The 15,245-nt window shown below is 36.6% G+C and overlaps 1 protein-coding gene across 1 annotated transcript in view; it reads right to left on the bottom strand.

Moving 5' to 3' along the window:
- Nucleotides 1-2,709: 2,709 nt before the first annotated feature.
- Nucleotides 2,710-15,245, bottom strand: part of SLC44A1 (solute carrier family 44 member 1) — a 125,708-nt gene continuing 113,172 nt past the window's right edge. The window contains exons 14-16 of the mRNA XM_077769757.1: nt 10,568-10,804; nt 8,303-8,383; nt 2,710-5,128 (exon numbers count right to left, since the gene is read on the bottom strand). Coding sequence (XP_077625883.1) covers nt 5,105-5,128; nt 8,303-8,383; nt 10,568-10,804 — 342 coding nt within the window. The 3' untranslated portion in view covers nt 2,710-5,104. The remainder of the gene's footprint in view (nt 5,129-8,302; nt 8,384-10,567; nt 10,805-15,245) is intronic.

The following is a 15,245-nucleotide window of genomic DNA, read 5'->3' as shown; positions in this document are numbered from 1 at the left end:
TCATAAATGTGCTATGTGCACTTGAGAGAAAGACAGTACATTGCTTTCATAAGCTTCTCAAAACGGCCCATAGTTCTCTCAAAAGATTAAGAACCTGCTTATGAATACCAAATATTAAATTCAGGTCTCAGCAAATAAAAGTGAAAATTTCCTGAAACATTTGGGAATTACAATGCTTTCATATTCAGCTAGATCTTGACTAGGCCTTGAGTAACCTAAAAGCATTATTATTCTGAATGCCCTGGCCTGGAGTATTTATTCCTCAGGAAATCATTTTAGTTTTAAAACTGGGTATCAAAATGGAATAAAATAGCCTAATATTTTGGTTCTTAATAATTTCATATCTTTCCACAAATTTATTAATGAATTATTTTAGAAAATATCAACTTAAATGTTGTCCATGTAATTTACAAAAGTGATAATTATACATGCAATATTGAAACTGAACCATCATTTGACTTTTTTAAATCCCTATAAAAATTATGAAGATGGGAAGGAAGAAAAGGTACTGTAGTATTTCTCTAGAAAGATTTTCCACAGAAATTCTCAAATTTAAAAACTTTGCATTGAAGCTTTCTATAAGAAAGATACATTAAAAGATTTGAATATTGGATTAAAAATTTCCTCTTAAAACCTGTAGAGTAAGAATTTGGCTCACATTTATGAAATTTGAGTGGGGAAAGTGTGCTTTTTTAAACTGACATGTGTATACAACATGTTTAGTTTTTGTTTTGTTAAGTTTGTTAGCTCTAGATTTTTCTCTTGGCACATTCAAGGGTCCTGGATTCAAAATTTGGGCTATGTGCCACTAATCAAAGATGAGCTAATTCCAAAAGCGGCCACTGTATATGAACAGTACCTACCCTTCAAAAGGGCTAATATGCATCCTTAGTACACAAAGATGCATGAATATGCATTTAAAGATACATGAATATGCATTTAAAGCAAAAGGCATTCCAAGCTGAGAATTTATAATAGGCAAACCTCTGCTTTATGTGCATTTACTTTCAAACTTGCAATTTTCTAATATATATTCACGGACCACATCTTAACAATTCTAGGCAAGCCATTATAGTGCACTCCTATCTGTCAGATGAAATATATGAAAAGAATACAGAAATTAACTGTGGCAGGTGCATTGATAAGCCTCCAGACTCTGAGGATTTTTTTTAAGTAGCAATAAAAAAAGCAATAGAGAATTTATCGAAAGGTGAAAGCTTGAAGTATTTTATGAAGGAAACTTCTCATAGGCTACCTTAAGCCTATTGGAAACTCCAGAAATTCAAATCAGGTTATGGACCAAAGATAAAATAAAATGTTCAAGCCACCATAATTGGCAGCTCTGGTTTTGGAACGGGCCCCTTTATTTTTAATTTGCCAGTAGGGTGGGATAGGGTGACCTCCTGAAGTGGCCTTTCTTAGCTAGTACTGGTGCATGGTGCAGAGTTGGAGACACTGATATGTCCTGATATTTGGTGCCCACAGTTCTGGTGGGAGAAGCATTAGTCTCTTGTAAAGCAGCAGGTCAGGACCAGGAAAAAGGAAGGGGTCATCTCCTCATTAACCCCTATTGCGATGAAATCCTGAAACTGCCCTGGGAGACAAGGGGCCTTGGCAGATACCAAGATCAATGGTATCGGGAATCAGCAGCTTAATGTTCTTTGGTTAAAAAAAAAAAAAAAGAAAAAGTATCTAAGAGTAAAGGAACATCTCTACAAAGGAAAAACTTATTTCCACCATAATTTAAAAATAAGATTCAGTGAGTGCCTCCTCCCCAACCATTATGGAAAAAGTTTGGGGACCAACACACAGTTAAGCTACTTAAATTGCAGTAACGTAGGACTTAATCATGCTATAGGATAGGATAAAAGCTCTAATCCTAAACATTAAGCACTGCATTAAATGGTTTAAAGGAACAACCTGCTCTGAGCTCTGCTCATCCATGCAAGGATTATGTAATCTCAATGCCCTAGCTAAATTCCTAATGTTTACCTAATCACTGGTTAAGCCTCCCATAGAAGATAGCTCTTTTGGATTTACACTGAAATGTAACCTTTTCCCTTCCATACTATATTACAGCGGCACTTACTATTGAGGCGGGAGCCTAGAAAGTCTAAATCATGGACCAGAGGCTTTTTCTGACGGCAGAACCCACAGTGATACTTTGCCACCACGATCACCATTTACAATAGAGGATCCTAACTATAACTCTGGAGATATAAGTATTGAACACAATTTTGAAGCTCCATCACAGAAAAAGACAAAAACCACAACACAGAGTCGATGGCTTATAAAATTATTCAGGTAACCACATATCACAGATAATTTTTGTTCTTCATCTATTCTTCTCACTTGGGCAGAAGATGGAGGCAGTGAGCGAGTAGCAATAAGGCAGCCCATAGCTAGCTGAAGAATGACTCGCAATGAATGAAAGAGGCAGCAGGAATCTCCAAACATAACCTCAAAACATTTAAATATTGCTAAAAAGCCTCTGTGAGGCTTTATAAAATGCATCAAGGAATGAAGCTCATATGAGAGTGATATTCTATATATTAAGTATCTCTCTGTATGTGCCTGTGGTAATAGATATGCACACATGCATATATCTACTTAGACGGCACACAAATTCACTTAGGGAAAACAGCGTGGCAATTCATTTGGAACTCAAATGACATGGTTACACATAGATCATAATTTCTAAACACAATGTTAGTAAAACAAAATTTATTTGTAAAACAGGACCTGTTATATAAAATGGCACACAATCCAGTTATACAAAAATACAAAATTTCTTTCTGATTACAGTTCTAGTTGCAAATGATAATTAGAAAGCATTCCTGGTGGCTTCCAAATAGCTGAGATTACGAGCAAATGAAACAGGGAGCAGCAAGAGTCCATGATGCTGGGATGTCCAAGTGAGTAGAACTTAATTTCCAAATTCAAGACTTCCATCGGGTCACTTTGGAGGGACATCTCCTAGAATAGCTAGCTCCTAGAATGTCTTCTGTTTTGATACTCATCTTCCAAACTTTTTCCAATCCTAAATTTAGTTCCCAATGTTTCTTAATGTCCAAAATCTGTGTGGCTATGAAACGGAAGGTATTCTCAATTTCCTTACATGATTTGCTCTCTCATCTATTTGGATAATTGTTAGTTACATAGTTATATTTATTCCATTTCAAATGATATAAAAGAGTACAAGGATACCATTTGGCGATGTTAGATGTTAACTTCTGGAGAATTATTGTTTCAAAATAGCTATTCTCACAATGTTGGTTTCTCAGGTCTTGCCAAGATATGAGCTCTTAACTGTGTGTGTGTGTGTGTGTGTGTGTGTGTGTGTGTGTGTGTGTGTTTTAAAAAATCCAGACTCTTATTGCAAATATTCTGAAAAATCAGAAATATTACATGAGCTTTGAAAAGAAACCAAGGCATTTAGCAAATTTTAGCCTAGCTAGAGTAAAGAACACGGATACTTAAAAAAAAATACAATTTACCTTTTGCAGCAATTTAAAGGTCTAACCCTTTGAAAGGAAGCACATTAGCAAACAGCTGCTTATTAAGCCCTAGTGACATTAATTGTATGCATTTCCATAATACCGGTCTAATTCACTGTCTAATTCTGGTAGGAGGCAATGCTTTCTTTCAAAAGATTCTTCTTCCATGGAATGATAAAATGCTTAGGCTTTTTTTTTTTTTTTTTACAGAGCCTGTATTTAGTGCAATAAGTTTAAAAAATTTGCTCTGAAATATTTACTTTACATTAACAAAAATAGCCTTTTTTAAAAAAATTGTAACAAAAAGGAGTTATCGCATAAACAGATCATGAATTATTCTTAGCAAATTACACTTTTTTTTTTCTTAAAGCATTCACCATTACAATAAGCAGAACAATGGAATATTAGCCATTCATATCTGGTAAGCTTCAGGAATTAAAAAAAAAAAAAAAAGAAATCAACGAAGAAACAAAAACCTCAAACCCATCCCCAAACAAAAAGTATGTTCGACTCTTAGGATCAAAACATAACCAATTCTTCAGTTAAACGTTGTAGAATTCTGGATACTGAATGAATTGCCAAGGAGAGGAGCACCAGCCAGTATGTTTTCAGATTTTATAGCAAGCATCTGAATAAAATGGCCATTTAGCCCTAAGCCACTGACGTTCCTTAGAAGCAGAAGCCCAAGCACTGGAATCTGCAAGGCTTTTGCGTTCCATGTTTCCCTCCCTTCTTTATTCCTCCCAGCATTACTTAATCTGCAAATCAATACACAGAAACTTAAAGGCTAAACTTGCTGGGTACCCCAGCTTCCCTTCAAATCAGGCACACAAATGTGTGGAGGATGCTACTAAAGTAAAAAATGAAAGAGAAGACAAACTATAAGAACGAAGTTTGCATAATAAAGATTACCTACCCTTTTCTTTTTAACCTACTCTCTTATAGAAGCTTAGGGTAAACTACAAATACCTGAGGAGTTGGTTACTTTTCAATGTTGGCTGACAAATGCATGAGCGATTATGAAAATTCCCATATTGAGTCCACTGGTATGTTTCTAAAAGTAAAATGACATGGCTTCTTTGATTGGGGAAAACTGATTGGAGTAACTCCTTATTTATCTGAAAGCATATGCCTAGTCTCTTCCCACTAGGACTTATGCATCAGTAAAATAAGATATTGATTTTATGCACACATCAGGGAAATCATCCCTGAATATACTTTAGACAGAGAATTCGGTACAATAATTTTACCTCATTTAAATAACTAAAGTTAAAATCTCCTCTAAGTTATTAAAAATGTTAATCAGATATGAATCTTAACATTTCCATTAAGACAATTACAATTGAAAACATTAAATGACGGCAGTTGCCTTGTAAAAGCCACCCGTATGAAAGGAGTACATGTTTGACAAAAATAAGCATAAAAAAGGTATTAAATCCCTGTTCCTTTTCTCTGATTTTGGCTGATTATGTGTGTGTGTGTATATACATATACATATATATACACACATACATATACATATATACACACACCCACACACACAAATACATAGTTATGTGTATATATTGTTTTGGAATGTCAATGGGTTCCATAACGGTCGGCTAGGTTCAAGCGGAACTTGCTCCCGAAGCCTAGAAAACAAAGTCATACAGAGTACAATCTTAGACAATTACCATTAAAAGGAGGTCATGAATGATGTTACAAATACATAGATGGTCACAAGTGGCAACAAAGCAAAATGGATTGTGTGCCCTTCACCCAGAACCTATATTCCAGGGGCCACAATTCCTATGAATGTTGAAAAGTCTGGGGTGCCTGGATGGCTCAGTTGGTTAAGTGTCTGACTTGGGCTCAGGTCATGATCTGATAGTTCATGAGTTCGAGCCCCACATCGGGCTCTGTGCTGACAGCTAGGAGCCTGCAGCCTGCTTCAGATTCTGTGCCTTTCTCTCTCTCTGCCCTTCCCCTCTCACACTCTGTCTGTCTCAAAAGTAAATAAACATTAAAAAAACCAAAATTTTAAAAAAAGTCACATTTCCTTCTGGATAATCTTTGAGATATGCAGAGAATACATCTCTGCCCTATGTTGTTATTGTGTTCAGGTTTTTATCTCCTTTTACTCTATAAATTCTTTCCTGTTGAAGCAGATGGCCAGAAGTTCTTTTTCTTAAAGTTCTGCAATGTCACATTTAGTAAATCTTTCTAAAATCATTTTCAAAGATTTATAGGATGATCTCACAAACCTTCAAATTGTCCTGAACTAGTGAGGCTCTTTCTCAAAAAAAAAGTAAGTCCAAGAGGAAAACTGGAAATACTTATATTTAATTCAATGATCCTTTGTCAAAAGGGAAATTTAAAACCTCACTTTCCTGAACATTAATTCTATAAGCTAAAAGTAAACCCTAAATTAAAATATCCCATTTAGAAAGAAGATAGACAAGTGAACTTAACAACAGATTACATAGATGTGACTAAATACGTATGACGCTTTTACAGAATTTTATCTAAGGGAGTAACATTTGAATTAAACCAAGCAAATACAAATAAGCAATCCTGCATTCTACCAATCCCTAAGTTTTAATGAGGAATCTCTCAGAGAATTATTTAGGGACACATCCAAGATGCACGGTGGTAGCAGGGGTCAACTCTTGCCATGCTAATGCAAAAGAGAGGTAAGAATCAGAGGTACTGATGTGCTTAAAATACTTAACTACCCTGTAAGCAACATCTCAACTTCTCTCCTGGGAAATTTTTAAACCATATAAAAAAACATCATTCTTAGGGACCAGATGCTGTAATGTCCAAAGCACCAGAAGCACAATGCACATAAAAGATATATTTGGGAACACAGTGGAGGGTTTTGCTGTTAATCTGCAAGCAATGAGCTGATGAGCAACATAAAGTAAAACCAAAATATGAATGAAGATTTTTAAAGCAGTGTTTCAGTTAAAGGGCATTAATTTAAAACTGAAAGCAATACTGGGGTGAAAAATCTTTCTAAATTTTTGGCTTCTGGTAGAATGCCACATAACCTGGGGATTCCTCTTCTTATTACCTATGAATTAGGGGTTGAGGTAAGAGACAGCACACTTGTATACTTGTCTTTCACACTTTATCTTTCACTAAAGGAGAATGCAGAAATACGTGCCAATTCATGCTCAAACTAAGCTAGTTGAGACCTCCAAATATTTCTCCCTTTTTAAAAATGATTATGATTGACAAATGACTTAATAGAAATGTCAACCACTGGAAAGACAGAAAAGGGGGGCAAAGGTGGTTTACATTTTAAGATTTAATATTTTACCTTTTTAAGGTTTAGGCTTGGAACCAGTTTCTGAATAAGTATGACAAACAGTGGCAAGAAGGAAGCCTTCCTCATTTATCCAGGCCACCAGAGGGTTGGCAGAATCTTCACTTCTGTCCCCCCCGGCCAGTGTCAAGTAGGAGGTATACAGAAAGAAGGGGTAGAGAAGGCAAGAAGCCAGACCAGGGGGGCTGCTGATGGTGCCCCTTGCCCACTCAATGCAGTTCTGGCTGGTACACACTTAAAACTAAGAGCTCTACGTCCTCTGACTTATGATTAGAGTGATCTGTACCTTGGAAAATAAGCATTGAAGGTTTGACTTTGACAATCATCAATGCTATTAACAACAACACAAAAATGGGCCCTGGAGAGGGCAACGGAGGAGAGAATTTATATCTAAACATTCTGCTGAGGCTTTAATTTAGGTTGAATATGCAATTATTTTGCATATACATATAGCCTCCTCACTACCAGACCTCAAATGAACCCATTTCCTTTACTCATATATACTTAAATGGGCTTGTTTTATACTGTGTATTTCTCAAGTTGGAAACCTATGAAACCAACCAGTTTATTAAACTATAAAGAAGAAAGAGGAGTCTTCATCTCACACTTTGGGATATCATGTGCAATCAGAAGGCACATTATTTAAAATTAGCTGTTTAAGAACAATACATTTGCAAAATAAGTAGTAATTACACAAATATATGCGAGAGATATCTGTCATTATGCAGAGGTGACAATATCTGTGGCAAAAGCAACTCAGGATTCTCTCACACTGATTGTGGTTTTTTTTTTTCCCAAATGAAAATACTTATAATATACATACATATCTCTGACCAGAGACCATTTATCTTTCTCACAATTAAGCTGAGGTTAGAGAAGACCAGGGAGTTTTATGGAGTGGGAATGTGAGTGTTGATGGAATAACCTTGTTTGCCACTGAAAAATAGCTCAAGAAACAAAGAAAGTACAATCCGGGCAACAGAAGAAAAAGTCAGCAAAAGGTAAAGACAGCAACAGAAACAAACCAATATTAAAAAAGTGGGGAATATGAATTTTAGCAAGTTGAAAGGAATTGCTAGTATCACCTTCCAAAATGATAAAAATCAAACTATCAGTTCAAGTGTACAACCAAAGGTTCAGTTCAATGAAAACCAAACACGGACGGTTAAAAAGAAAAAGAAAAAAAAAAAATCCACACAACACACACCAGAAACGGCCATTTTCCTTTAGGGACAAAAATTACCCTCCTATGAGGCAATGAGCCCTGAGACAGATGCTATTCCTTTCAGCTTACTTTTACAGAAGGTGGTCTCAGTTGTGACAAGAATTCTGCCATCCAAGTGATGGGTAAACACACAAACAGAAAGAGCAGCACATCCTGCGTGATACAGACAACAGCAGCTTCTCCTGAAGAAGTACAGTCAGTGAAAACAGAGAGAGAGAGGAAGTGAAAGTGAAATTCTTGGAGGGCGGTCACCTCCTCATCTCCACCTACCATCGGTTTTAGCTCTCTGGCATCGGCCACGCCTCCCTTACCAGCTTCTTTCATTGCTTTTCTACTGTTTTCCACAAACTCCTGCAAAATATGGACCAAATTGCATAAATTCTTAGGTCCTTTCAGATTTCGGTTGAAAGATGAATTCAAAGGAGCACTGACATTTTCGATTCAATATCAGTACAAGGATGGCCTAAAACCACAGCAGGGACTAATATTTAGTATCACTACACAAGAGCTGTTAAATTTGTGCACACAGGCTGCAATTTGTCAGTATCTTTTTCCCATCCGTTTATTGCGACAATCTCACTTAAGCTCAAAGAGAGAACATTACTTCTATCTGGAAGAGAAAATACCTAATGCTTTCTTAAAAGATTGTTTTTTCATACTTAGATATTGTTCTATTTGTTGTCTTACTTCTTCCATATCAAGGTTAAACAGAACAACAAGAGTGTTTTACTCCACAAGCCCTCTCTTTAAAATAACCCTAGCAGGTAAAAGAAAGCATTGATTCTCCTAAGTGCAGAATATTGTTTTTACTCCATCATAAATAAGCTACTTTAAAAAAAAGTCTATCTGGCTTTGAAATTACCCCATAAAGCAGGAAGACAGGAAGTAACAACCAGAACCTGTGGTCAAAAGTAGTTAAAATAGGATTATGTCCCAAAGAAATGTTTCTATCGTGTCAAAGTTTATAGAGCACTTCTCCATTAAAAATCCTCACAATTCTTACAGAAAAAAACTAAAGGAAAAAAAGTGTATTTTTTTTTAACTCTGCTTTTGATGAAGGGTGTAAGACACAAAAACAAAATTCTTCTTCTTGTTTTAAAAGATTATATATATATATTTTTAAAGTAATCTCTAGGGGCACCTGGGTGGCTCAGTCAGTTAAGTCTCTGACTTCAGCTCAAGTCATAATCTTACAGTTCATGAGTTCAAGCCCCGCATCAGACTCTGCTGACAGCTCAGAGCCTGGAGCCTGCTTCATATTCTGTGTTTCCCTCTCTCTCTGCCCCTACCCTGTTCATGCTTTGTTTCTCTCTGTCTCTCAAAAATAAACATTGAAAAAAACATTAAAAAAATTTAAGGTAATCTCTATACCCAATGTGGGGCTCAAACTTACAACCCCAAATTCAAGAGTTGCAGGCCAGCTAGATGCCCCCAAATTCTCTATCTAAATGTCTTAATCAGAAGGGAGATGGAATGCTCACAAGTCAAATATCATTATGAAAACAACCAGTTAGAATTATTAGACATTATGAAAACGTCCAAAATTTAGTTGAAGGTGATTTCAGTGAAAGAGATAATCAGCACCAAATACGTCTGTTAAATCATTTGGAATTTTTGCAATTTAAAAACAAAAAAAGACTCTATCTTATTTATTAACACATTTATTTCAGATTTAACTAAATAAACCATGCTCCTGGAAGACGACTTACTACCTCAATGTCTAATGTTTACTCTTCAATATTACCTACTCTTCATATAGGAATATTTCACAGCTTAATGACAAAGTACTATTATTAAGAAGCGCCCTTACTTTGGTAGCATTTGACACTGATTATAACAGTATTTGAAACATCTAAAGATAGTGTCTAAAGTTTTAAAAATCTTAATTGAGATTCTAATCTAGGGAAGCTGCAGAGGCTAGATAACTATAAAGAATCTGAATAAAGGTTCAGATCTTGACTAATGGAAGACAGTTAAATCTACCAATCATGGATCTGTTAATCTGTATTCATTACAAAACACTTTCAATCTGGCCTGGTGTACTTAGAATAACAACTTTTAATGGGGCTGACAGCAATAATATTTGGAAAGGTGGTAGATGGAGAAATACAGGCAGATGCCACCACCCGGGAAATAAAGACTTTTTGTCTCTAAGCTCCACTTTAAGAAAGGGCACTTAGAACATGAGTGGTCCAATGTTCTCATTCAAGGGCTAAAACTCAGGTTTAAAAAGTCAATTCCAATCCATCTCTAATCAAAGAGAGGGAGGCAGCAGTATGAAATAATGTGAACTCAGGATAATAACCAATAATGGGTATTGCTCTAGCTAGGTGTATTTAAATGGTTTCATCCATGCCAAGAGTATCTTCCTTCTTCCCTGATTTCCCCAAGACTCACCTCATTCATGAGCCCTACAGGTTTCATTCTGAATTACTCAATTGCATATAACAGGAATTGAATACAAAGAATGTTTTGCAAAATATTTTTACTAGTATGTTTACCCCTAAAGCAGTTGAGGGCATTCGAAACACTTACCATCAGCACTTTATCCATATAGAATTCTCTGCCAGGGCTCCCATCATTGTATTTTGTATCAATGGCAAAACACAAGAATAATACATCCACTACCATTTCGTAAATGGACAGGAAGCAATGAGCGACTAGGAAAGCAAAGAGGCAGACGATGATCAGAGGCAGCACCCATACTGTGTAATCTTGCTGGTAGTTGAGCAGCATAATCCCAGCCAAACCTGTGCTGCAGACTATCAGCACCTGAAGCAGAGAGAACAAAGAACACATTTAATATCCTACCATATAAAACCGCTGTTTCTTCATCATTTGCAGATTTCAAATCCCCTTTAATATTTATAAACGCTGGCTGCATACATTCATTCCTCCGCAATTCATATATACCCATACACACACATATACATATGTATAACATAAATAAAAGATAATCTTTAAAACACTTCTGGTTTACATGAAAAATAGTCATGTTTCCAAATGTTATGCTTGTTCCTTAAAACTTCACATATTTGGGGGTGCCTGGGTGGCTTAGTCGGTTAAGCGTCCGACTTTCGCTTAGGTCATGATCTCGCGGTTCGTGGGTTCGAGTCCCGCGTCGGGCTCTGTGCTGACTGCCAGCTCAGAGCCTGGAGCCTGTTTCAGTCTGTGACTCCCTCTCTCTCTGACCCTCCCCTGATCACGCTGTCTCTCTCTCTCTCCTAGAAATAAATAAAAAACATTAAAAAAAATTAAAAAAAAAAAAACTTCACATATTTAAGCACCTGTGGCAATTTTGAAGACAAATGGATGCATGAATATGTTATTAAATTTTTTTTTAATGTTTACTTAGGTTTGGGAGGGGGGTGGAGAGAGAGAGGGAGACGCAGAATCCAAAGCAGGCTCCAGGCTCTGAGCTGTAGCACAGAGCCAGATGCAAGGCTTGAACTCATGAACTGTGTGACATGACTTGAGCCAAAGTCAGATGCTCAACTGACTGAGCCACCCAGGTGCCCCTATGCATGCATATTTTAGAAAACTGCACTATTAGCACTTAGAAGAAAATTACTGACATTCCAGGGTATTGCACTTCTACATATATGAAATAGTATTATATAAATAAATAATTAAAAGCTATTCATTAATATTTATAGTAGCATTATAAATGTTTCATAAATACTTAGCTGCATAATTTCATCTTATCAGTGATTCAAAATTTGACCATTCTACAAATGAAGACTTACATTGTTTTCTGGTATAAATAATGCTGCAACAAACATCTCTAAGAGTTTTTCTTTGTTTCATATTTTATTTCACCAATATAATTTAAACATGTGGTAAATTTAATATGATTTGCCATGCAGTTTAGATTTGGATCACCTGTGAGGAAAAAGACTGCCACAAACATCCGTCATAGAGGAATATAAGAAATAGTAAAATTGCTTATTGTCAAGAACCACCTATTCTGAGCCTTCCCATGCAGCACTTTAAATTTCTTGTGGTTCTTTTAATACATTTAGTTCAGCTTTTCAATCCCTAGGAATGGTTTATGGCAAACATTATCATCTTCATTTTATAGAATGGAAAACACATTCAGAGACGGTAGCCAACTTGTCCAAGGTCACAGAGTAGGGGGCAGATACCACCCAAATAATGCTCTTATGATGCCAAATCCAGCACTCTTTCCAGGTAAAAACTCAGCAAATACTTGGATATTGATATAAAGCAGTAATGGGTTATACTGAATCCTAAATACACTGGTGCTCAGCCCTGTACCTGGCTGAGCATGAAATGATGGAGGAGAAGAAAGAGTCCTCTAGAACCAGCCTTTCCTTGTCCAGTGCTAAGAATTTTCTTGGCTTTTCCCTACTATTAACAACACCAAAGCATTTCTCCTTCACCATGGTCTTAGCCAAGAGTTACAATGCATTAGGTGAAATATTGGTTAGGCTATAAGTTGACCCTTCTCAGATGATTTTAGGGAGCAAATCTGGGTCTGCCCAACATTTTAGAAGACCCTCCACCATTTTTTGTAGCAAACACTCAGGAATCCTCTCTTACAGTCATTTATTTTCTGGGGTGACTTCTACAGATAGCTAATGATATAATTTCTTTCACTCTTTTTGGTTTTTAGAATGAGTTTTTTCTTATATTCTTCTTCAAATTTTTGACATCTGCCCTACAGAAGGACTGAGGTTCTTTATGCTCGCACTATACCACTAAAAGTTAAACCACAGTTGAAATGTTAAAGTCAATTATAGGGAAAAGGTGTGACTTGGACAAACTAGATGCTGAGACAAAATCTGCTGAGGCGGAAGGCTGGATACTGTCACAGTAGAAACAACTTTAAGGGGCACCTGGGTGGCTCAGTTGGTTAGGTGGCTGACTTTGGCTCAGGTCATGATTCCATGGTTTATAAGTTCAAGCCCTGCATCGAGCTCTCAGCTGTCAGCACAGGCTTCAGTTCCTCTGTCCCCTCCACCCCAAGTCTCTCTGCCCCTCCTCCACTTGTACTCTCTCTCAAAATAAACAAATAAATAAATAAGAAACAACTTCAAAGATTAATGATATTTAGCCAAAAAAAGCCAAGGAAATGTAACAACGTAATAATTACTCCCAAATACAATGAAAAGGTATCAAGCAGAGAATACGTTAATGGTTCTCAAACTGTAGAGGGGCTAGGTATCACTTGGGGAATTTGTGAATAATATAGATTCCAGGGCCCTACACCCCAGAGTCCAATTGGTTGGATCTAAGATGAAGCCCAGCAATATTCATTTAAAATTTCCTCAGGTGGGGGTGCCTGAGTGGCTCCGTTGGTTAAGCATCCAACTTTTGATTTCAGCTCAAGTCATGATCTCAGTTTGTGAGTTTGTGAGATGGAGCCCTGAACTGGGCTCCAAAGCCTGCTTGGGATTCTCTCTCTTCCCCTCCCCTGTTCACGTGCACATACAGGTACACATACACACTCTCAAAATAAATACACTTTAAAAAATAAAATAAATAAAATAAAATAAAATAAAATGTGCCTCAGGTGATTCTGATAAAGTCTACAACCTACAGGAAGAACTGGCCTAGATCAGTGATATCTATGATGGGGTACACATACCCAAGGGAGCATTTAAGAAGATCACCTGGGACTTCAAATTATATTTCTCATTTACTTCTATTTTCTTTTATACTATGCTTTACTATGTATATACTAATAAAAGCTATACATATGTTGTTAATAAATATAAATATATTAGGAAGTGTGTTCAAAAATTTTTTCTAAGAGGATGCATGATTTTAAACGTTTCAACACTCCTGTTCTACCGGTTAAATTTTTGGTGATACCATAGAAGAGATTCATACACAGGACAGGAGGTGAGAAGCAGAAAGGAAAGGATGCTAGTTTTAGAATCAGAAAGATGTAGATTTGAATCACAGAATCAATACTTCTTAGTTTTGTGACTCCAAGCAAGTTCATATAACCTTCCTGAGTCTGTTTTTTCCGCCTTTAAAAGAGACATAAAAGTACATACATCTCATAATTGTTAAAAATAAGCATTCTGAAAGCATTTAACACAGTGCTTGGCAATATTTGTTTGTTTTTCATTTCCACCATGAATCTTCCATTTGTGAAGCCCTTTTCACATGGAGCTCATATTTTTAAAGATTTTGTTTGCCAGTAAAATAGCACCTATAAGTAACAATTCATATCATTTTTTATTAATGTCAAATAAACTACTAATAATTAATGTTAGAAAAGTACCATCAAATGAGATAATGTCACACAGAAGATTTTGTGGATTTATTTTGGTATAACTTTATTGAGCCAATATGCAATATCTACTAGACTTGAAAATGTTGAAATAGTTTGTAATTCTCTGTTCTTACCTGTGAGGACCCAATAGGCCAGCGGTCACAGGTCACTAGCCACTAAACTAGAAGAGATAAGATCCCACCCAAATCTAATTTACCATTCCATGAAACCACTGGGGTTCCACAGAAGTGGAATCCATGGAATTGTCTTCTGTTTTCTTTTAAATTCAGGATTTTTAAAATTAAATTTTAAATTTTGAGACAATTTTGAATTCACATTTCATTGTAAGAAATAACAAAATGATTTCATGTACCTTTTTACCCGGTTCCCTTCAACAGTAACACCTTGTCAAACTAGAGAACAATATCACACCCACAGTATTAACATTGACACAGACGAAGTACAGAGAGCATCTCCATCATCACAAGGATCCCTCACTTTAAACTTTTTTTTTAAAATAGTTTATTGTCAAGTTGGTTTCCATATAACACCCAGTGCTCATCCCAACAAGTGCCCTCCTCCATGCCCATCACCCCCTTCCCCTCTCCTCAACCCAATCAGCCCTCAGTTTGTTCCCAGCATTCAAGAGTCTCTCATGGTTTGCCTCCCTCCCTCTCCTCAACTATTTTTCCCCTTCTCCTCTCCCATGGTCCTCCGTTAAGTTCCTCCTAATCCACCTATATGTGCAAACATATGGTATCTGTCTTTCTCTGCCTGACCTATTTCACTCAGCATAACACCCTAAAGTTCCATCCATGTTGCTACACATGGCCAGATTTCATTCTTTCTCATTGCCATGTAGTATTCCATGGTACAGATAAACCACATCTTCTTGATCCATTTGTCCGTTGATGGACACTTAGGCTCTTTCCATGCTTTGGCCATTGTTGAGAGTGCTGCTATGAA

Source organism: Crocuta crocuta, unplaced genomic scaffold, assembly GCF_008692635.1.
Source record: "Crocuta crocuta isolate KB4526 unplaced genomic scaffold, BGI_CrCroc_1.0 scaffold95, whole genome shotgun sequence".
NCBI lineage: Eukaryota > Metazoa > Chordata > Mammalia > Carnivora > Hyaenidae > Crocuta > Crocuta crocuta.
This window is presented reverse-complemented; position numbering and strand designations above follow the sequence as displayed.